The sequence below is a fragment of the Lolium perenne genome, chromosome 5 (genome assembly GCF_019359855.2).
Source record: "Lolium perenne isolate Kyuss_39 chromosome 5, Kyuss_2.0, whole genome shotgun sequence".
Classification (NCBI taxonomy): Eukaryota; Viridiplantae; Streptophyta; class Magnoliopsida; order Poales; family Poaceae; genus Lolium; species Lolium perenne.
Window position 1 is genome coordinate 53,911,252 of NC_067248.2, and position 23,640 is coordinate 53,934,891.

At 45.5% G+C, this 23,640-nt stretch overlaps 1 protein-coding gene across 1 annotated transcript; it reads right to left on the reverse strand.

The window, feature by feature from the left end:
• Positions 1-11,916: 11,916 nt before the first annotated feature.
• LOC127299208 (large ribosomal subunit protein uL2) lies at positions 11,917-13,634 on the reverse strand. Its single transcript, XM_051329136.1, has 2 exons — positions 13,141-13,634; positions 11,917-12,450 (listed from the first exon to the last, which is right to left on the reverse strand). Exons 1-2 carry the CDS (start codon positions 13,578-13,580, stop codon positions 12,105-12,107), a joined length of 786 nt encoding a protein of 261 aa, XP_051185096.1. The 5' UTR covers positions 13,581-13,634; the 3' UTR covers positions 11,917-12,104.
• Between the last annotated feature and the right edge of the window lie 10,006 nt (positions 13,635-23,640).

Sequence of the window (23,640 nt, forward strand, 5' to 3'; positions counted from 1 at the left end):
GTATTTTTTCGCCCCTTATAACGCGAGTAGAGGGCTTTGTATTCACTTTTCGCCGGCCGAAAACTCGGACGAGCTAGCAGACCCCGTATCCCCACCCCGTAAAACAGAATAACGGGGTGGGGGTACGGGGTCTGCTAGCTCGTCCGAGTTTTCAACCCCTCAAAACAGGGTTTTTTGACAAATTGGATGTTAGAACCAACACACCATTCACATAAAATAAATGTTTTACATCACACAATAATCGTCATAATTATTACAATAATGTTTTTCAGAAATGTCAACAAATGTTCTAATGGAAGAATTAAACAAATAACAAATGTTTCACACATACAACAATAGGAAATGAATGTCTCACACATACAACAATAGGAAATGAATGTAATAACTCATTGGCCATGCAACTGCCAATGGTGATCAATCAGATCTTGGGTGAGCTGGTGATGAGTCTCGGCATTTTCAATGCCTCGATGAGCTGCAAGAAAAGCTTCAATCCGATCAGGGTTCCTCTCGGGCTGCACTCGGGTGCCAACATTGTCATAGAAACATGGCAAGTTCAAACCTCTTTCATCTTCAATGATCATGTTGGGAAGAATCACACAACATGTCATGATATCAACAAGAGTTTCCTTGTCCCAAAACCTTGCAGGACCCCGGACAAATGCAAATTTTGCTTGCAAGACACCAAAAGCTCTCTCAATATCCTTGGGGCATGCCTCTTGATTTTTGGTGAAGCAAGCTTCTTTTCTTGTCAAAGCCTTGTCCTTTTTCTCTTTTATGGACTTGACAAGGGTTGCATAGTTAGGGTAAATACCATCTGCGAGATAGTACCCCATGGTGTACTCATTATTCATAACTTTGTAGTTACAAGTTGGTGCTTCACCCTTAACTAGTCTTGCAAACAAAGGGGATCTATTCAAGATGTTGATGTCGTTGAGTGTCCCCGGCAGTACAAAAAAAGCATGCCAAATCCATAAGTTTTTTTTTTGACAACTGCCAAATCCATAAGTCTTGAGAGGCCACAGCTTCAAGAACAATGGTAGCATCATGGCTTTTGCCACAATACATTCCACGTCATGCTTTTGGACTTTTCCATGTCCAATGCATGCAATCCAAACTACCAAGCATCCCCGACCACCCCCTCTTTTCATTGATCTCCATGAGCCTTTTTGTATCTTCCTCATTTGGAGCTCGGAGATACGTCTCTCCATACAACTTGATCACCATCTTGGCAAACATACGCACGTAATCCGTGGTTGTTTGCACACCAATGCGAAGGTACTCATCGGTATAATCTGCTGGTATACCGTATGCAATAAACCTCATGGCGGCAGATATTTTTTGATATGGGCTAAATCCCATGACTTGGGCAGCGTTTCTTCTTTGCTTGAAATAATCGCAATTTGCCTCGCAATCTTTGACGATTCTCTCGAACAAAGTCCTACGCATTCGGTACTGTCTACGGAAGAGGCGGGGAGGATAGGTCGGTACCTCGGCAAAATAATCTTGCATCAGCTGTTCGTGGCCGAGTGCGCGGTTCCGCGGAATGCACATACGCCCCATCACGGATCCTTTCCGCTGATCCAGCAGCTTGGCGCGGTCCTCCATGTGCTTCATGCTGAACAGGAGCAGCATCATCTCCGTCTCGTCGTCGTTGAGCACCTCGTCGATGTCCGAATCGTCGGAATCCGACGAGGACCAATCGGTCGACATCGCGTCCAAATCCGCCATGTGCACATCCTCCGAAGCCATCTACCACGGTGTAGCATACATCAGCCCCAAACACGTCCATTTTACCGGCGAGAACGAAGAAGAACGCGGCGGAATACTCACCGGCGAAAACGGCGGAGAAGACCGCGGCGGGAGTGCGGCGGCACGCGCGGAGGGACGCGGATCTTCAGCGGGGGTGCGGCGGAGGTGCGGCGGGCGTCGACGCAGCTCGGCGCGGTGATGCGCGTAGATGTACACGTCCGTTGGGAACCCCAAGAGGAAGGTATGATGCGCACAGCAGTAAGTTTCCCTCAGTAAGAAACCAAGGTTTAATCGAACCAGTAGGAGCCAAGAAGCACGTTGAAGGTTGATGGTCGCGAAATGTGATGCGGCGCAACACCAGGGATTCCGGCGCCAACGTGGAACCTGCACAACACAACCAAAGTACTTTGCCCCAACGAAACAGTGAGGTTGTCAATCTCACCGGCTTGCTGTAACAAAGGATTAACCGTATTGTGTGGAAGATGTTTGCAAAGAAAACAGTAAAACACAAGTATTGCAGTAGATTGTATTTCAGTAAAGAGAATTGGACCGGGGTCCACAGTTCACTAGAGGTGTCTCTCCCATAAGATAAAAGCATGTTGGGTGAACAAATTACAGTCGGGCAATTGACAAATAAAGAGAGCACCGCGATGCACATACATGACATGGTAAATATAGTGAGATTTAATTGGGCATTACGACAAAGTACATAGACCGCCATCCAACTGCATCTATGCCTAAAAAGTCCACCTTCAGGTTATCATCCGAACCCCCTCCGGTATTAAGTTGCAAACAACAGACAATTGCATTAAGTATGGTGCGTAATGTAATCAACAACTACATCCTCGGACATAGCATCAATGTTTTATCCCTAGTGGCAACAGCACAACACAACCTTAGAACTTTCTGTCACTGTCCCAGGTATCAATGCAGGCATGAACCCACTATCGAGCATAAATACTCCCTCTTGGAGTTAAGAGTAAAAACTTGGCCAGAGCCTCTACTAATAACGGAGAGCATGCAAGATCTTAAACAACACATAAACATCAGATTGATAATTACCATAGCATAGTATTCTCTATCCATCGGATCCCGACAAACACAACATATAGTATTACAGATAGATGATCTTGATCATGTTAGGCAGCTCACAAGATCCAACAATGAAGCACATAAGGAGAAGACAACCATCTAGCTACTGCTATGGACCCATAGTCCAGGGGTGAACTACTCACTCATCACTCCGGAGGCGACCATGGCGGCGTAGAGTCCTCCGGGAGATGAATCCCCTCTCCGGCAGGGTGCCGGAGGCGATCTCCTGAATCCCCCCGAGATGGGATTGGCGGCGGCTGCGTCTCTGGAAGGTTTTCCGTATCGTGGCTCTCGGTACTGGGGGTTTCGCGACGGAGGCTTTAAGTAGGCGGAAGGGTAGGTCAAGAGGCGGCACGAGGGCCCCACACCACAGGGTCGCGCGGCCAAGGGGGGGGGCCGCGCCGCCCTATGGTGTGGCCCCCTCGTGGCCCCTCTTCGTCTCGTCTTCGGACTTCTGGAAGCTTCGTGCAAAAATAGGACCCTGGGCGAAGATTTCGTCCAATTCCGAGAATATTTCCTTACTAGGATTTCTGAAACCAAAAACAGCAGAAAACAGCAACTGGCTCTTCGGCATCTTGTTAATAGGTTAGTTCCAGAAAATGCATAAATATGACATAAAGTGTGTATATAACATGTAGATAACATCAATAATGTGGCATGGAACATAAGAAATTATCGATACGTTGGAGACGTATCACGCGGCTCGGCGGTCGGCGGAGGGGTGCGGATCTGACGGATTCCGGTGGCGGCGCGCGGGTGGCTGCGGCGGCGCGTGGGGGAAAACGGGTGGCGGAACTGAAATGTCCGCGCGCGGTTTCAAAAATGGGATACTGGTTTGGCCCTCTATCCCCGCTCCCACCCCGCACAAGTAGGAGGCAAAGACCCGCCCCGTAATCGAAAACAGGAAAAATCGGAGCGGGGGCCGTTTTTACGGGGTCTGCTAGATGGCCGGGTAGAGCCGAAACCCGTATTCCGGCGGTTATTATACGGGTTTGGCCCTTTTAAAGGGTCTGTTAGACATGTTCTTAGGCTTTTAGGTGCGGCTTCAGCTTGATCTTTGTATTTTTCTTGTAAATTTTCCGGTGAATTATCTTAATAAAAAACTGTGCGCATCATTTTACATGTATTATAAACTCAATTTAAAAAAAAAATCGCACTTACCAGCAGGAATAGAGCTCGTGCCGTACGTGAGCCAGCTAATCCAATGCCAAATGCTGCTGCGGCGGCCACATGATTGGGGTGTGATGTGTGAACTCAGAGTCTCAGACGCGGTGTGGACTCGGCAAAAGACATCGAGACGCCGAGCCGAAAAAGCGACCAAAGCTTGGCACTGGATTGGATTGGTTGGCCCACTGCTCTGGCGGCCCGCTTGACCCGGAGGCCGCGAGCAGGGCCCAGCTATAAACGCGTGGAAATGCTAGGGCGTACGGCAGCGACTACCGCGAGAGAGGACACAGAAAATGCAGGAATCACCGAATCAGTGTGGTGTGTGCACCAGTTTTGCTGGACCGAATTATATTTTGGAGGGAGCCACAACGTGGGCAGCTGTTGTTGGCATTTTTTCCTTTTTTTGACGGAGCTGTTGTTGGCATCCTTGCTCAACTCATCATCATCTCCACCTTTCATCAACAAAGAGGAGGAGCCGGTGGAGCCAAACTTTTTTTTTTTTGAAAACGGATGTAAAAGTTTTCCCTCATTCTATTAATTAAGGAGAAGTTTTTTGACACGATAGTCCAAGATAGTCCATACAAGGGAACACCCAAAAAAAACAAAGTACAAGATTACTCTCCCGATATTATTTCTCCTAAGCGTTTAGCTCCCGCCGAAACCCACAACCGGGCCTCTCTCTTTATCTTGTCAAGGATGACAGAAGGTGGAGCGTGTTTGTTGTGGAAGACCCTTGTGTTCCGCTCCGCCCAAATTTCCCAAGTGACGAGTAGAGATAGGGAGGCGATCGCTCTCCGGTTTGGAGTTGCGCCACTTGTCATTTGGTTCCACCAATTGTTGATAGAGAAGCGCGCCCATTGGGCCGGCATGCTGCAGGGGATGCCCAACAAAACACCAATGAGGTTCCATAGGTGCACGACATAACGAGAATGGACGAAAAGGTGGCAAACCGATTCCGTTTCTTGCTTACAAAGAGGACATAAGCCACAATTTGGTCAACCGCGTTTTTGTAACCGGTCGGCGGTCCAAATTTTGTTTTGCGTTAGAAGCCAAGCGAAGAATTTTGCCTTTGGAGTGGCCCAAACCTTCCATACCGACTTATACAAATTGGAGGTAGTTGGTCCGAAGAATTGCAAATCATAAGCCAACTTGGCCGAATATGTCCATTTGACGTGAGTCTCCAAGAGATGGTGTCTTCAATCTCCTCAATTAGGTGTACCTCTTGAAACTTGGCCCAAAGGTTAATGTACTGGGAGAGATGGTCTATAGTGAAGTTTTCATCCAAATTGATTTTCCCAACCCAAGCGTTTACCTCCATCGTTTTATTCACTTTCCAAGATTTCCTTTTTGAACACGCAAAGATAATAGGCGCAATATCCTTCGGCTTTCTTCTTTCAAGCCAAGGAGTATCCCAAAACAAAGTCTTGCACCCGTTGCCAATGGTGATTTTGGTGGCGGCATAGAAAATGTCCATGTCAGCCTTGGAGCATGGGTTACTTGACTCGGCCCAAATCTTGGAGCTATCCATCCATTCAAGCCACGGCCAACGAAGGCGAAGAGCCGCCGCAAATTTGTCCAAGCACGTGACTCCAAGCCCACTAAGCTTCTTGGGGCGGCAAACCGTCTTCCAATTAACTTTGCATTTCGCCCCGATTATGGTGTCCTTCGCCGACCAAAGGAAAGTTCTCTTGATTTTGTTAATGAATTTGATAGTGCCCAGTGGAACAACAAGCGATGTGAGGTAGTAAGTGGCTTGAGAGGTGATGATCGATTTGACAAAAGCCGTGCGTCCGGCCGTGGTGATATATTTGCCACCCCAAGATGGAAGCTTCCCGGCACATTTGTCCTCAAGGTTATGAAAATCGACACGCTTAAGCTTCCACACCGAGAGAGGGAGCCCAAGGTATTTCAAGGGGAAATAAGTTCTCGTCGCCGGTATACCCTTAAGAATGTCATTAAGGTTGATATCATCGCAACGGATGGGAACCACCGATGTTTTTTGGAAGTTGGTACATAGGCCGGTGACATCGCCAAAGCACTCAAGGATCTTAGCCAGGTTGATGATGTCCTCCCGAATAGGGTCCACGAAGACCGCCGCATCATCCACATAGAGTGGAGCTCAAAGAATAGTTCCACAACCTCGAAGCTTGTGAAGAAGGCCATGTCGAGTTGCCCCATCAAGGATTTGAGTAAGCGAGTAAGTAGCAAGGACAAAGAGTAGCAGGGAGAGAGGGTCGCCTTGCCTAAGGCCCCGTCCATGCAAGATGGGGTTGCCGGCAATGCCGTTGAGAAGCACATGAGATGAGGAAGTAGATAAAAACCCAGTGATCCAATTGTGACATCTCGAGGGGAACCCACGACGTTTGAGAAGGTCAACAATGAACTCCCAATGAATGGTGTCGAAGGCCTTCCGGATATAAAGCTTGAAAAGAAGCGCCGCCATCTTGTTTTTGTGAAATCTCTTCACAAGGTTCTTCACATAAAAGAAATAGTCATGAATGCTTTGTTTCTTGATGAATGCGCTTTGGGAATTGGTGACAAGGTCGTCCATGAGAGGACCTAAATGAAGCGCAAGCACCTTGGCGATAATCTTGGCAATAGCATGAATTAGGCTAATGGGCCTGAAGTCCAAGATATCCTCCTCCCCATCCTTCTTAGGCAAAAGAACCACGTTTGCCGAGTTTATCCAATAAAAGTTAGCCACATGGAGGTTCCCAAATTGGTGAACAACCTTCATTTCAAGTCCCCTTTGATTGTGTCCTAACACTTCTTAAAGAAAATCCCGCTGAACCCATCCGGACCGAGCAGTTTATCGTTGGGCATTTGATTAGTAGCATTCTTGACCTCCTCTTCTGTGATAGGTTCGCCAAGTTCATGCAAGTCTGTGTTCTCGAAGTGGATTTCATACCAATTGAAGTCTTGAGAGCACGTAGCTACACGCTTGATGATGTTTTGGAAATGGTTGTGAACCACCTCCTCCTTAGCCCCATGGTCCGTGACACATCCATGGTTGTGTTTGAGACGGTAGATGTGGTTCTTTCTTCTCCGAGCATTAACTCTAAGGGCTTGTTTGGCATGGGAGTTTTGGCCGAATTTGCTGAGTATAATCTTCGCCCCATCTGAAAACTCAACAAAACGCGAATGGGCTGTTCGGCCGGCCGGTTTCGGTAGGGTTAGTCCGGGCAATCCCTGCCGAAACACGTCAGTTTGGAGTGTAAACAAAACGCTCCACTCCCCTCGAGTTTTGGGCGGGCTGTGGTTGAAAACATCGCTGATTAGTTGAGATCGCTTGGACGCTTTGCTGATTAGTTGAGCCAATGTTTTGGAGAGAGGGATTATACGGATCTGGATGGAAGAGGGATCTGAGGGGATTGGGTGACTAAGGTGTTTTCACCCAAAACACGGTGGCTAATATACTAAAATACACACAAATCCACCTCTGCCGAACAAGGCCTAAGGTGAATTTTTTTGGTGTTGGCATCTCCCTCTTTCATGGATACAATCCTCTTACTTTGCTTTTTTCTTGCTCTCTCTACCACGGAAGGGCGATGCCTTTTCTTTACAAGCGAGCCCTAAGGTCTCTCTCATCGTTGGAAAGGACTCGACTTTCTTGCGCCATGTCAAAATGAAGGATGACAAGCAAGGCCGCAAAGTGCAGAGTACAACATGAATTACAAAGCCTTTGCCCAACGCAAACGGTGTTTTGTAGAATTGACGTTGTAGGGCATATGCCTTCTAGGTGAACTCATTGGTAGTTGAGGGGAGTCTGTTCTTGATCATTTGCCACATGAAGTTTTTGATCTTTGTAGGAATCTTGGAGCCCCACACGTCCTTGAAGTGTACGGTGGCTCATCTATTACACAACTTGCGGTACATCAAGCTTGTTGAGAAGCATCCCGATGCCTCCAGACCACCTCATCGCAACCCACACTGAGACGTAGAGGCTTGATATCACGAGAAAGATTATCCCAATCAATAACTTATGCCGTCCCAAAGATTCTACAAAAACCCAATTGCCAGCGAGAGTCCACCCTAGCGCCACTGATCCAGATCCAGGTCTGCGCAAATCTCAAACAAAGATGGGTATTTCTCACGTAACAGGCCTCTGCCCAACCATGTTTCTGTTCATAATTGGGTCATCCTCCCATTGTTGACTCTGAAGGACGTCCCAAGTTTGAAGAGATGTTTGATTTTTTTTCCAAACTATTCCATGCTTGGGAGCCTTTCATGGGTGTGGCCGAAAAAAGATCCCTATCAGTGATATGTTTTTGCCCGAATGAGGTCCGTCCAAAGTCTCTGCTCATTCTAGCTTAATTTCCGCAGCCACCTAGAAAGCAAATTCGCATTCATAAATTTTGTGTTCATAATCCCATGGCTAACCTTGTCGTACTTGTGTTGGTCCCCACTCTCTCAGAAGAACCTGCATCTTGATTTATCCGTCGCGGAATGTGTACCACCATACAATAGGTAGAGGCACATTGTGAATGCCAGAAGACTGGAAAGGCAGGCAGTCAATTCAAGCCTCGCCGCAGACGAGAGAAACTTTCTTGCCAAGGGTCAACCCTATGCCCCACCCTGCTCATTAAATACTCCCAGTCCTTGAGCGAGAGGTGCTGATCAGTGACCGGTAACCCAGGAGAAGTGATGGGGAAAGAACCAGATTGGCAATTATCCGCTGCTCCCATTTGTCGAACCCCACGACTCCCACCTCGCTTTTCGAGAAGTTAATCTTAAGGCTAGCCATATTCTCGAAACAAAGGAGCAAGAACTTTAAGTTCGCGATGCTAATGTCATCTGGTGCAATCATAATCATAGTGTTATCCGCATACTGAAGGTGCGACACTACCCCTGGGATGAGGTGATCTAGCAGGCCTTTTATTTGGACAACTTCCCTAGCTAACTCAAGAATCATGAAAAGCGCATCAACCATCATGTCAAAAAACAAGGCTGAGATTGTGTCTCCTTGCCAAAGTCCCCTTGCGTTCCTAAAGTATGCCCCCACATCGTCGTTGATGTTAATCGCAGTCGCCCCCCCCCCCCCCCCCCCCCCCCCCCGCCTCCCGAGACCAGCTGCATCAGACGATGAACCATCTGACATGGGTATACCCTTCGGGTACCTATTATTGGTATACCTGGATCGGCTCGTCCCAATATGGAGAAGGCCCAACAAGGCAACCCGAAGAAGTAGTCGACTAGGACTCTTGTAAAACCCTAGGCTGGTTGCATATATAAAGCTAGCCAAGGCACCCGAAATAGGGGAACCAACAGAGAGACAGCATAGTTCCGCCTACGGCGGCACCCTGTAAAGATACTTATGATCATATAGTAGATTGCTAGCAGCACGTAGGGATCCTCCACCGAGGGGACCCGAAGCTGGGTACGTCGTGTGCCTAATCTCGCTTCCGGAATCTCCATCGTCGCTCTCTCCCGAAACCCAAGTCTACAATACGTAGGCATTGGCGAGGTGATCCCTCGTCACCATCCCAGGCCCAAACCCCTTTAATTTTAATTGCATATGAAGGAACTCCCAGTTCACTCTATCGTACGCCTTCTCTTAACCGTGGAACCATCATACGCTATCAAACTAGGCCAATTAACCGAATTCAGTTCCATCGACTAATAGAGTACAACATGTCTTGCCAAAACAACTTCCGCAAGAGAGGGACATTGATCGAGAACCACAATCAGAACTATTGGTCGGGTTGCATCGATCATGATTGTTGCATTAGGACACAATGACTTGCGCGATAAAATATGGCGGAGTAGTAAGAACTCCCCTCGCCACAAAACTGATTGTGAAGATCATCATGCTGATTTTTTTTTAAATCTCAACATTGTACATTCTCCTCCTGAATTGTGCACTCTACTCTCCTTTTGTCTAATATTTTCTCTCTCTCATCATTGAACATGCTTCATATATAATACCCAAGCCTGTTAACAAATGGACCTTCTGTGGCCCATGTATGTATGCTGTTGGGATAGTTCCACATTACAAGTTTAGGATGATTTCATAATTAGTTTAGGAGAATTCTGATCAATAACTGGTTTAGGAGAATTCCCGCTAAAAAACTGGTTTAGGGGGAGAGCAACACCAGATAAAACTCGTACTTAGGTGATTATTACTTTGTCGAGCCTTTTATAGACGAAGGGAGGACGAAGACGCAATGGGGTTTGCTATGTGTGTGTTGTCAATTCAGTACCGGGATAGGCCTCGTGTGCTACAAAAAACCTTCTTCCAGGATTTACAGTACATGTATTATTAAAAATTTGCTAGGATATACGAAGGGGTTACAAGTTATATGGGGCATATGATTAGGAAAAATATAGAAATAGAAAAATTATATGATTGAGATGTTATGCCCACTTGAATTCTATGAGACATGAAATGTGTTTGATTATAGCAAAAGAATTTTTCATAAGGTATGATCTAAAAAAAAATTATAGGATTTACACTACAAGATTTCTATAGGATTACCTCCTATATGATATGTTCCTATGAATGAAACAATCACCTATGTAGAAAATTTTCTCATAGGATCCAAATTCTGCACAATTTCAATACAAATCCTATAAATCAAAGAAGCCCTATGTCTTGGTCCAATTTGCCATGTGTAAGCAGAAATTCATGGGGAAAAAAAACAGGAGCAAACCTAGAAAATGGGTCAAACCACAAACTCACCTTTGTTAAGTCTTTGTTGCATGTACACTTGCATGATTTTCTGCTATTTTCAAGAGAAAATTACTGATACTCTGGGGCTATGTACCATGCTAAACCTAAGTTGCTTAGGGTACAAGTCCGTCCCTCACCACTAGTGTTCACCACAACCATCTAGGGTTGTCGCCCCCATCCGAAGTAGCCTTTCTCAAGTAGCCTTCTCGACCCCAGAAAGATGGAGGAGCTCCGAATCCTTGCATCGCGTGTAGACTAAGTTTCCCTATGATAATTATCTGTGCCCTTCGTGACGACATCTCGGCGGAGACCGTATGGTATAATGGTCGTGATCTCTATCTCTGTCCATGCATGGAGCTAATAGTATTTTTCCTTGTACCAGTTACTGTGATCATGGTTTACTCTTTCGACAGTCCAACTATAAACCAACAGGGAGCCAAACTGGAGGAGGTGGAAAACATTACTGCCCAGCTCCACGAGAACTCGACCCAAACTTCCATTCACAATCAGCAGCTGATTGGCAAAAGGTCTTTACTCCAGTTTACACAAAATTTCACATATGCTGCGTGGAAGCAAGATCTTCCTTCGCCGGCTGGGCTTGGAACTTAGATACAGATTGAAGGCACTGAGAACTGCTCCCAGCTTTACAGCTCAGCGATCTCGCCACCAGTTACTGCAGCGTTGCATGCTGAAGCTGACGGCAACATTGGCACAGAAGATTCAGGTCCAGCAGGAGTTCATTGGAAGATCAGAGAACAGCTAACATCCATCTTCAGCAATAGCACCCTCAATAATAAGAAGACTTTCCATGTCTCCAGGAGTTATAAACTTCAAAGCGCAAGCAAAACTAGCTATGAGACTACAGGATAAAACTATCACTTTCAGCTCTCAAACTTGCAAATGTATCGAAGGGTGATTTGACCGTAGGCCGTGTCTATTCTACGGATATCAAATGAAGTCAGATAACTATTGCTAAGGAGAGTTTAGGAACCACTGACTTTTAGGAGTTCCATCAGATGGCTGACACGTTAGTAAAATATGTTACTTATGTGTTGTTTGACCTTTCAGATAGACAAGACAGAACCTACAAACGGCATAAAACCCACGTCTTGGACACTCTAGCTGCCTACAGACAAAACATGTGAAGTAGATGATAACCATCACTGAGACACCAGTCCGGAACAGCAAAAACAAATTAATAAGTAAACAACACTAACTTGAGCAACACAAAGACAAAATATCCAAGCATAATCTTCTTTATGTGGAATGAAAAATCCAGACCACAATGACGAAAACTGATAACAAACATCACCAGGTTACCAAAGTACCGACCAAAAACGATATCCATACTGGAATACATGTCCATGAGGTGCAATAATCTAGAGGCGAGCACGGTAGCAAACATAGGTAAACAGCAACGACAGATCTAAGTGGCCTTGTCGGCCTTGGCAGCAGAGGCGGCAGCCTGGCCTCTGAGACGACCAGTCCTCCTGGCAGCGATGAGACCAACCTTCTGCCCAGGTGGGGCGTCACGGCGGACGGTGGAGGCGTGACCAATGTGCTGGTGGTTACCTCCTCCGTGGGGATGCTCCACAGGGTTCATGGCCACACCACGCACCTTGGGCCAGCTGTTCCTCTTCACACGGTACTTGTGGTAGGCGTTTCCAGCCTTCAGCATAGGCTTCTCAGTCCTGCCTCCACCAGCAACCTGCCCAATCATGGCCCTGCAGCCACTTGGGACAATCTTCTTGGCGCCTGATGGGAGCTTGATCCTGCATAAACAGAACACAAGTAACTACAGTTATAACATGCTTACATGTACAGCTAGAGAATAGTACTTCACAAACACAAGGACATTCAATCAGCATAGGCAACAACAGCAAGCAGACCCGCAAATTTATTCAACATCATCTAGTTCAATAACATGTAAAATCTAAAATTGAGCAACTCATACCAAAGCAGTGTATAACCAGGATAATCTAACTCAGATGTGTAAAAATAATCAATCTTAATTATAGAACTTGGTTATGTCAGTAACGAAATATAACCAGGATAATCCAAAATATTAGTACATGATTTCAGATTCAAGATATACAAACATTCCATGCTCTATGTCATGTTCTATCATAACAGAACTCCAAACATTTCGCAGACTTCAAACGTTGAAATTTAACACCCAAAAGGCATGTCAATGATCAACTACAGAAATCATGTAATACATAATTCTCTTATGTAGATGAATTACAAATAGGCTAATGTGCACAAACATAGCGCCCTAATCATGTATCAATTGCATAGCATCGAAAAAACGGATCTTGATAACTACGAATACAAGGAAATAATCATTTTCTACCGGAAATCACATCACAACAAACCAACAAATAGCTATAGGCACTAAAATGTCAGATCTGGTTATATCCATAGCAATTCTGCGAAAGGGAGAGAGGGGGCGGGGAAAATACCTTGAGGTTCCGTTGTCCGGGTTGTGGCTGATGACGATGGCGTAGTCCCCGGACGCCCTGGCGAAGACGCCACGGTCGCCGACGTGGTGCTCGACGTTGCAGATGACGCCTCCCTCGGGGATGGAGCGGACGGGGAGGACGTTGCCGACGGAGAGCGTTGCGCGGCGTCCGCAGTAGACGAACTGGCCGGTGTACATGCCCTCGGCGGCGACGAAGAGCTCCTTCTGGTGCTTGTAGCGGAAGGGGTGGCGGAAGGTGACATTGGCGAGCGGCGCGCCGCGCCCCGGGTCGTGGATGACGTCGGTGACGACGCCCTTGAGGTAGCCGTTGCGCTCGCCGAAGTCGAGCGAGCGGAACCGCGCCGGGCCCTTGCGGTGGTGGGTGTGGGACTTGAAGACGGAGCCGGCACCCTTACGCTGAGCGCGGATCACGCGACCCATCTCGGCGACGGCGGCGGCGGCGGCGGAGGCAGGGGAATGGGGAGCTGGGTGCGGCTAGGGTTTGTGGAGGGAGAAGGGGGCCGCTTAAATAGCGTTGTGGCGGGTTTGGGGATTGATCACCCTAGTGCGGACGGTCAGGATTGGGTTGCGGGTCGGTTTCCACCGTCGGATTTGAGCTGCCTGATGGGGCCCGAAGTGCGAGTGGCTGAGTGTGGACTGGGCTGTGATGGGCTGGTTGTCACTGCAGTTAGGCAACGAAGTGAGCTTGTATGGGCTGGAATGGACCGAACTTTTTAGATGCAGATAGAAGTCACTCACGGTTGTTCGGTGGAAAAAAGTAAATTTATGTGCACCGGATCTTGTGGTGCAACTGGTGCACCGGAATTTGATTTTCATATTATTGCAAAACTTAGAACAATTCAATGAAAAATAGTGTATAGAAAGGACGAGTATATATGTTAGCACTTGACAACACTTCAACTCCAAATTCAAAGCACAGTTTTGCGAAACAAAAATGACAAATTCAGTGCTCCAACCCAATATAGATTAGATAGTATTAACCTAGAGACTTGTCTTTTTTTTTTCCTCGAGCAATGTTCAGATGTGTTAATCGGATCTCTTTTTTTTGAACATCAAAGAGATTTTATTAGCTAGTACGTATCGTTACATCATCTAACAAAGCTTGGCATAAGAAATCTGGAGGTGCATCATGCCACACACTAGTTGGCGCTTGTTTAGCAAAACTAGCTAACACATGCGCCACCTCATTCACTTCACGTGAACAATGCTAAAAAACGATCCTTTCAAAATCTTGAGATAATTTGTTACATTCTTCAAACACGGCTCCAGCGACCTCCTGATTGTCCTCCATTTAACATAGTTTCAGTGACATCCATGCAGTCCGAGTTGATGATAATTTTTTATGAAGTTTTAACTTCTAGAAGATTGCACCAAGGTTGGGTGCACCACAAGTCCACAAGACATGGTCCACTAGATAAGTTATCAAGGAGGAATTTTTTTTGAGAATGCATACTAGAAGGTGCCTCAAATTTTTAGAGAATTCTTTTAAAATGATATGAAATATTTTATAAATTGCAGGAGTGTTACGCGAATTTAAACATTTTCAAAAGTGTGGCCAGGTCGACAACGTGGCCGCCGATCAGTCGCCAGGCCGCTGATACGTCTAAAACGTATCTATAATTTCTTATGTTCCATGCTTGTTTTATGACAATACCTACATGTTTTGTTCACACTTTATATCGTTTTGATGCGTTTTCCGGAACTAACCTATTAACGAGATGCCGAAGTGCCAGTTCCTGTTTTCTGCTGTTTTTGGTTTCAGAAATCCTAGTAAGGAAATATTCTCGGAATTGGACGAAATTAATGCCCAGCATCCTATTTTTCCACGAAGCTTCCAGAACACCCGAGAGCCGCCAGAGGGGAGCCCTGGGGGCCCCACACACCAGGCTGGCGCGGCCAGGGTGTGGGCCGCGCCCCCCTGTTGTGTCACCGCCTCGTCGACCTTCCGACTCCGCCTCTTCGCCTATTTAAAGGTCCCTGACCTAAATCTTCGATACGAAAAAGCCACGGTACGAGAAACCTTCCAGAGCCGCCGCCATCGCGAAGCCAAGATCTGGGGGACAGGAGTCTCTGTTCCGGCACGCCGCCGGGACGGGGAAGTGCCCCCGGAAGGCTCCTCCATCGACACCACCGCCATCGTCATCACCGCTGCTGTCTCCCATGAGGAGGGGGTAGTTCTCCATCGAGGCTAAGGGCTGTACCGGTAGCTATGTGGTTAATCTCTCTCCTTTGTACTTCAATACAATAATCTCATGAGCTGCCTTACATGATTGAGATTCATATGATGATGCTTGTAATCTAGATGTCATTATGCTAGTCAAGTGGATTTTACTTATGTGATCTCCGGAGACTCCTTGTCCCACGTGTGTAAAGGTGACAGTGTGTGCACCGTGTGGGTCTCTTAGGCTATATTTCACAGAATACTTATTCACTGTTATGAATAGCATAGTGAGGTGCTTATTTATATCCCTTTATGATTGCAATGTGTTTTGTATCAGTATTCATCTATGTGCTACTCTTGTGATGTTATAAAAGTAGTCTATTCCTCCTGCATGGTGTAATGGTGACAATGTGTGCATCGTGTGGTTCTTGTCGTAGATTATGATCATAATCTCTTGTAGGTTATGTAGTTAATTATTACTATGATAGTATTGATGTGATCTATGCCTCCTTCATAGTGTGATGGTGACAGTGTGCATGCTATGTTAGTACTTGGTTTAGTTGTGTTGATCTATCGTGCACTCTAAGGTTATTTAAACATGAATATCGAATATTGTGGAGCTTGTTAACTCCGGCATTGAGGGTTCGTGTAATCCTACACAATTAGTGGTGTTCATCATCCAACAAGAGTGTAGAGTATAGCATTTATCTATTTATTCTGTTATGTGATCAATGTTGAGAGTGTCCACTAGTGAAAGTATGATCCCTAGGCCTTGTTTCCAATACTGCAAACACCGCTTGTTTACTGTTCTGTTGCATGTTTACTTCCTGCAATATTACCACCATCAACTACACGCCAGCAAGCACTTTTTTGGCGCCGTTACTACTGCTCATATTCATTCATACCACTTGTATTTCACTATCTCTTCGCCGAACTAGTGCACCTATACATCTGACAAGTGTATTAGGTGTGTTGGGGACACAAGAGACTTCTTGTATCGTGATTGCAGGGTTGCTTGAGAGGGATATCTTTGACCTCTTCCTCCCTGAGTTCGATAAACCTTGGGTGATTCACTTAAGGGAAACTTGCTGCTGCTCTACAAACCTCTGCTCTTGGAGGCCCAACACTGTCTACAAGAATAGAAGCACACGTAGACATCAAGCACTTTTCTGGCGCCATTGCCGGGGAGGAAAGGTAAAAGGCACTCATACTCCGGTCCCAGGTAACTAAGTTATTTTCTGTTGCCGTTGTAAGTGCTCGAAGCTATTTCCTTTAGATCCTGCAATTGCATCTTTTTGTTTCTTGTTTACACTAGTAAGGCATAATGGAAAGCAACAGTGAGCTTTTTAATCTTTTCCCTGAGATAGAATTGTTTGCTGCGAAAATTAAAAAACCTATGGAATCTTATTTGCATGCTAGTAGCAATGTTATTAGTATGAACACCATTGTTGATAATGCTATGGAAGAATTTAAGCTTGGGGAGGTCGGTTTTGATGAAAATGATCTCTTTAGTCCTCCGGGTATTGAGGAGAAAGTTTATGTTGATTATGATATGCCTCCTATTTATGATGATTATAATGATAGTGGTGTTTTGGTGCCGCCTACTATGGAGGATGAGTTTAATTATGATTATAATATGCCTCCTACACTTGATGAGAATAATAATGATAGCTACTTTGTTGAATTTGCTCCCACTACAACTAATAAGAATGACTATGCTTATGTTGGGAGTAGTAATTATTTTATGCATGAGAATAAGAATGCTTCATGTGATACTTATATTGTTGAGTTTGTTCATGATGCTACTTAAAGTTATTATGAGAGAGGAAAATATGGTTGTAGAAGTTTTCATGTTACTAAAACACCTCTCTATATGCTGAATTTTTTGAAGTTGCGCTTGTGTTATCTTCCTATGCTTGTCACTTTGCTCCTCATGAATTTATTTGTGTACAAGATTCCTTTTCATAGGAAGCATGTTAGGCTTAAATTTGTTTTGAATTTGCTTCTTGATTCTCTCTTTTACTTCAACTACTATTTCTTGCGAGTGCATCATTAAAATTGTTGAGCCCATCTTAATGGCTATAAAGAAAGCACTTCTTGGGAGATAACCCATGTGTTTATTTTACTACAGTACTTTTGTTTTATATTTGAGTCTTGGGAGTTGTTACTACTGTAGCATCCTCTCCTTATCTTAATTTTATTGCATTGTTGTGCCAAGTAAAGTCTCTATGGTAAAGTTGATGCTAGATTTGGATTACTGCGCAGAAACAGATTTGCTGTCTGTCACGAATTCTCGCAGAAGTCTCTGTAGGTAACTCAGAAAAATCTGCAAATTTACGTGTGTGATCCTCAGATATGTACGCAACTTTCATTAGTTTTGATTTTTTCCATCTGAGCAAGTTAAGTGCCCCTGCAAAATTCATCTTTACGGGCTGTTCTGTTTTTGACAGATTCTGCCTTTTATTTCGCATTGTCGCTTTTGCTATGTTGAATGAGTTTCTTTGTTCCATTAACTTTCAGAAGCTTTGGGCAATGTCCAGAAGTGTTAAGAATGATTGTGTCACCTCTGAACATGTGAATTTTTGATTATGCACTAACCCTCTAATGAGTTTGCTTTAAGTTTGGTGTGGAGGAAGTTTTCAAGGGTCAAGAGAGGAGGATGATATACTATGATCAAGAAGAGTGAAGAGTCTAAGCTTGGGGATGCCCCCGTGGTTCATCCCTGCATATTTCAAAAAGACTCAAGCATCTAAGCTTGGGGATGCCCAAGGCATCCCCTTCTTCATCGACAACTTATCAGGTTTCTTCTCTTGAAACTATATTTTTATTCGGTCACATCTTATGTACTTTGCTTGGAGCGTCTGTTTGTTTTTATTTTTATTTTGTTTGAATAAGTTCATCCTTGTGTGGGAGAGAGACACGCTCCGCTGGTTCGTATGAACACATGTGTTCTTAGCTTTTAATGTTCATGGCGAAGGTTGAAACTGCTTCGTTCATTGCTATATGGTTGGAAACGGAAAATGCTACATGTGGTAATTGGTATAATGTCTTGAATAATTTGATACTTGGCAATTGTTGTGCTCATATAGATCATGTTTAAGCTCTTGCATCATGTACCTTGCACTTATTAATGAAGAACTACATAGAGCTTGTTAAAATTTGGTTTGCATGATTGGTCTCTCTAAGTCTAGATATTTTCTGGTTGAGGTGTTTGAACAACAAGGAAGACGATGTAAAGTCTTATAATGCTTACAATACGTTCATATGTGAGTCTTGCTGCACCGTTTTATACTTGAGTTTGCTTCAAACAACCTTGCTAGCCAAAGCCTTGTACTGAGAGGGAATTCTTCTCGTGCATCCAAATCCTTGAGCCAAAAACTATGCCATTTGTGTCCATCATACCTACCTACTACATGGTATTTCTCCGTCATTCCAAAGTAAATTGCTTGAGTGCTATCTTTAAACAATTCAAAAGTTATTACCTCTTATTTGTGTCAATGTTTTATAGCTCATGAGGAAGTATGCGGTGTTTATCTTTCTATCTTGTTGGGCAACTTTCACCAATGGACTAGTGGCTTCATCCGCTTATCCAATAATTTTGCAAAAAGAGCTGGCAATGGGGTTCCCAGCCCCGAATTAATTAACTTTCATAAAGTTACAAATAGACACTCCTCCATGTTATGTGATTGTTGGTCGGCACCCGAGGATTCGGTTAGCCATGGCTTGAGAAAGCAAAGGTGGGGAGGAGTGACATAGGCATACCCAATGGGCCTGCCGAAGATGGTACCCGGGGTTTACTGAAGGCCCACGACCCGAAGAATAAGAAGATTTGGAAGCCCAAGATATTGCTAAGGAAAGCTAGAGTTGTAATAGAAAGTATTATTTGTAATCTTGCGGGAGGAGTTAGAAACCTACCCGGACTCTGTAAACTTATATGATACGAAACCCTCGGCTCCGCCTCCTATATAAGGGGGAGTCGAGGGACAAAGAAAGGATCGAATCATTGTTTTCCCAAACCCTAGCTTTCATATCGTCGAGTACTTTTCGGCTGAAACCTTCGAGATCTACTTGCCCTCTACATCCAACGAAACCCTAGTCTACAATCCGTAGGCATTGACAAGTTAATCCCTTGTCAATTGGCGCCGTCTGTGGGATCTAGAGGCTGGAAGGAGCTGATCTCGATGGCACGTCCAGAATCGTCGACTTCGTCGGTAGCAAGCAATGCGATGGATCGAGGTAAACAGGAAAAAACTGATCTAGTCGATTTTATTCCTCACCCACCCTCCCGTTTGGATGCATGTGCGTATCTGGAGGAGCCCATCGTCATGACGTTCGGAGAATTCCGATTCAGCGTCAATAAGGAAGGATCTTATCGTCTCGAAGTTCCGGTCTCGTCGGAATTTTCAGCGATCGATTCTAACTTTTCGATAAGTGATGAAGAGTTTTCGTCGCCACGCTTCGTCGACACCAAGGCAAGCGCAAAGCTCGCCAAGATCTTCAGCAACACATCTTTCGGGTCGACTGCGGACTCCTTTATAAGCAGCGACTCCGACAGCGTCGACAGCTTCATCGACAAATCTGTTGCCATTGGAAAGGTCTTCACCAATCTTAAGGATGGTGTCACCAATCCTGGAAAATATCAACACCCAACATATCATCAAGTATATGCAATAGAAGAGGCAACCCGAGCAGAACCAGAGACGTCGGAGGCTTTCGATGATTTGGGAAACCCATACGTCGATCCCGCTGATCTCAGAAGAGGCCTAGGCACTAAATACGTCGGGTCCTCACCTCGTGAAAGAAAACAACTTCCGCAAGCAGCATGGGATAGAGCAGCAAGAGCTATGAACGGTACAGAACCAATGACTACAACCGCTACTGTCGAAGAACTACAAGCCTATCAATATAAACTTGCTCGGGTGAGTAGGGAATTGGAAAAACAGACAGCCGCCTTGAATAGAAGAAAGGAGGCAGCTTCTGCGTCAAGTAGACGAAGAGCAGATCTAAGCCGACAATCAGGAACGTCGGGAGATAGTCATAGAGAGGCTCGAAGGAGAGCAAGATCTCGACTGTAAAATATACCCGAAACAGAGAGAGAGCATCTAGTTCAAAACCTCGACATGTCCTTCATGACGATCGACACCAGGGGAAATATTATCCCCAAAACGCTAGAAGCAGGGTACATGGCCACGCAAGCTTATATCCTTGCGTCCAGACCACCTCCAGGAGACCCGAGAGAAGCACTGTTCAACATGGCAATGGCAGGAGTTGGAGTCATGGGAACAGCATTTACAGCTACACCTCCCGAAGGAACTACAAGACAAAATAGTCCACGACCTGCTGCTGCAGTGCAAGATCCACCAAGAACAAGTGGGGCAAGAGACACGGCAGCTCAAGCAAGAGTAGACAGAGCGCGGCAAGAAAGAAGAGAACATCGGCATTCACCAGAAGTTGCTGATGAAGATTTGTGCGGGCTTCCATGTTTTACGAGACGAGTCCGAAAAACTCGAGTACCATTAGGATTCAAGCTACCGGAAAATTTCAAGAAATTCGACGGTCTGCAAGATCCAGAAGACTGGCTTGTGGATTATCTCGAGATGGTAAAGTTGATAGGAGGAACCAGGGCAACAACCATGCAAAGCATCCAAGTACATCTAAGTGGAGCAGCACGTTCCTGGATAAAGAAACTTCCCCCAAGTTCCATCGACAACTGGGATAGTTTCGAGAGCATCTTCGTGAAAAAATTTCGGTCCACCTGCAAGAAACCAGCATCATTGGAAGAGTTGAGGGCGTGCAGGCAAAAGCACGACGAATCTATGAGAAAATATATACAGAGGTGGAACATCATCAAAAACTCGGCAGAAGATATATCTGACGAGAGAGCAATAGATGCGTTTGTGGCAGGAATTCGACGAGCAGATTTTGTCGAGGACCTAGGAAGAACCAACCCAAAAACAATATCAGCATTGATGGAAATAGCAAACAAGTGGGCAGATGGAGAGGATGCCATACATAATAAACGACACAGGTCGCCAGAGGAAGACCGTAGTCGAAATTTTCAAAACAGAAGGCGATTTTCTCGTCAGTTCTACAACAATGATGCTCCTGGTCATATATCGGCTGGGTTCCGAGGAAACCCTGGAGGAAGCAATCAGGATAATTACCAAAGAAGTAATGATCAACAAGGCGACAATAGAAGTGACTACCGCAGTAATAGGCAAAATAGTGGACCAAGGTTTCAGAGACCGTTTGTGTCTCCCGAAGAGATGATGAACGGACCGTGTCAGATGCATTTCTATCTCGACAGCAACGGGAAGAGGTAGTCAGGACATCTCCAGAAAGATTGCCGCAATTTTCAAGCAATGTTGCGAGCCGCAGGAATTGCAAATAGCCAAGCCATGAACAGAAATCCTCAAGGACCAAGGAGCGAGATCCACCTCCCACCTCCTCCCGCAATTACTGATGAAAATCGGCATCAGCTCAGAATAGCGGCAGCACCACAACCACCTCCATATGTTGATCCCAATTCCAATGGCGCAGTTTTGATGATTCAGAAAGCTAGGCCATCCAACAGGGCGCAGAAGGTAATCTCACGACAAGTGTTCATGGCAGAAAAGATGCCTCCACCAACAGTTGAGTACTTAAATTGGTCGGGGCAAGACATCGGCTTCACAATCGCGGATCATCTGCAGCAAGTTCCTCGACCAGGACAATCAGCACTCATCTTACCCGCAGTAATTGCTGGTTTCGATGTGTCGAGAGTTTTCATAGATGGCGGCAGCAGCTTAAACCTTATGTATGCAGATACATTGAGGAAGATGAACATATCCCTGGCAAACCTGAAACCAACTGATACACGTTTCCACGGGATCACACCAGAGAAGCCAAGTTATCCGTTGGGCAAGATCAATCTCGACGTTCAGTTTGGAACACGAGAAAATTACAGGATAGAGAATTTGGAATTTGAAGTTGTGGATTTCCCGTCGCAATATCACGCTCTGCTGGGACGACCAGCGTATGCCAGGTTCATGGCAGTGCCACATTATACATACCTGTTGTGGAGGTTGCCTGGGCCCAAGGGACCTATCACAATCAAGGGAAGTTTCGCGTTATCTGATAAATGCGACAAGGATTTTCATCGATTATCAGAAACTTTCGGGATGCAAGCAGAATATATGGCGCCAAGGTTCACGGATTATGATGTGCTGCCAGAAGTAGGGAGGTCTTCCAAGGAGCCAACTTTTAACACAACCAAGGATTCAAAAGAGGTACAGATCCATCCGACAGACCCAAAGAAAACGACATCCATTGCAACAAACATGGATATCGCATAGGAAAGCGCGCTCGTCGAGTTCCTCCGTGAGCACTGGAAAATCTTCGCATGGTGTCCAGCTGACATGCCAGGAGTACCCAGGGAACTTGCCGAGCACCACCTTAATTTGGATCCTCTCGCAAGACCAATCAAACAACCTTTGCGGCGTTTTTCGGAACCAAACCGCAAAGCTATGTTATCAGAAATAGATCGACTCAAGGATGCTGGTTTCATCAAAGAGATATCTACAGAAGCCACATGGGTAGCTAACCCAGTGATGGTGCCGAAGAAACACACGACAGTCCTTCGCATGTGCGTCGACTTTACGTGTCTCAATAAACATTGTCCTAAGGATCACTTTCCCCTCCCAAGGATCGATCAAATCATCGACTCCACGGCAGGATGTGAACGTCTTTCCTTTTTGGATGCATACTCTGGTTATAACCAGATTAGATTAAAAGAAGATGATGAAGCCAAGACAGCGTTCATAACACCTTACGGCGTGTTTTGCTACAAAACAATGCCTTTTGGTTTAAAAAACGCGGGAGCAACATATCAGCGGATGATGCAGAAGTGCCTAGCAACACAGATTGGAAAAAATGTGCAAGTCTACATTGACGATGTCGTGATAACATCAAAGAAGGGGTCGACTCTGATCGAAGATTTGAAGGAAACCTTCGACAACCTCGACAAGTTCTACCTCAAGCTGAACCCGACAAAGTGTTCTTTTGGAGTTCCTGCCGGAGAACTTCTCGGGTTCTTAGTATCAGCAAGAGGGATTGAAGCTAATCCCGAAAAAATCCAGGCCATCGTTACTATGAGAAAGCCGACAAAGTTGAAAGAAGTACAACAGTTAATGGGGCGAGTCGCAGCTTTAAGCAGATTCGTCGCCAGGCTAGGAGAAAAAGCATTTCCGTTCTACGCATTGATTAAACAGGGGGAAAATTTCAATGGAACGAGGAAGCAGATAGGGCTTTCGAGAACCTCAAGCGGGCAATTTCGACGCC

Coding starts and splice junctions, on each gene's coding strand:
- LOC127299208 (XM_051329136.1), bottom strand. CDS start 13,580: ATGGGTCGCGTGATCCGCGCTCAGCGTAAGGGTGCCGGCTCCGTCTTC. Junction 12,451..13,140: donor CCGGACAACGGAACCTCAAG/GTATTTTCCCCG, acceptor CTGTTTATGCAG/GATCAAGCTCCCATCAGGCG.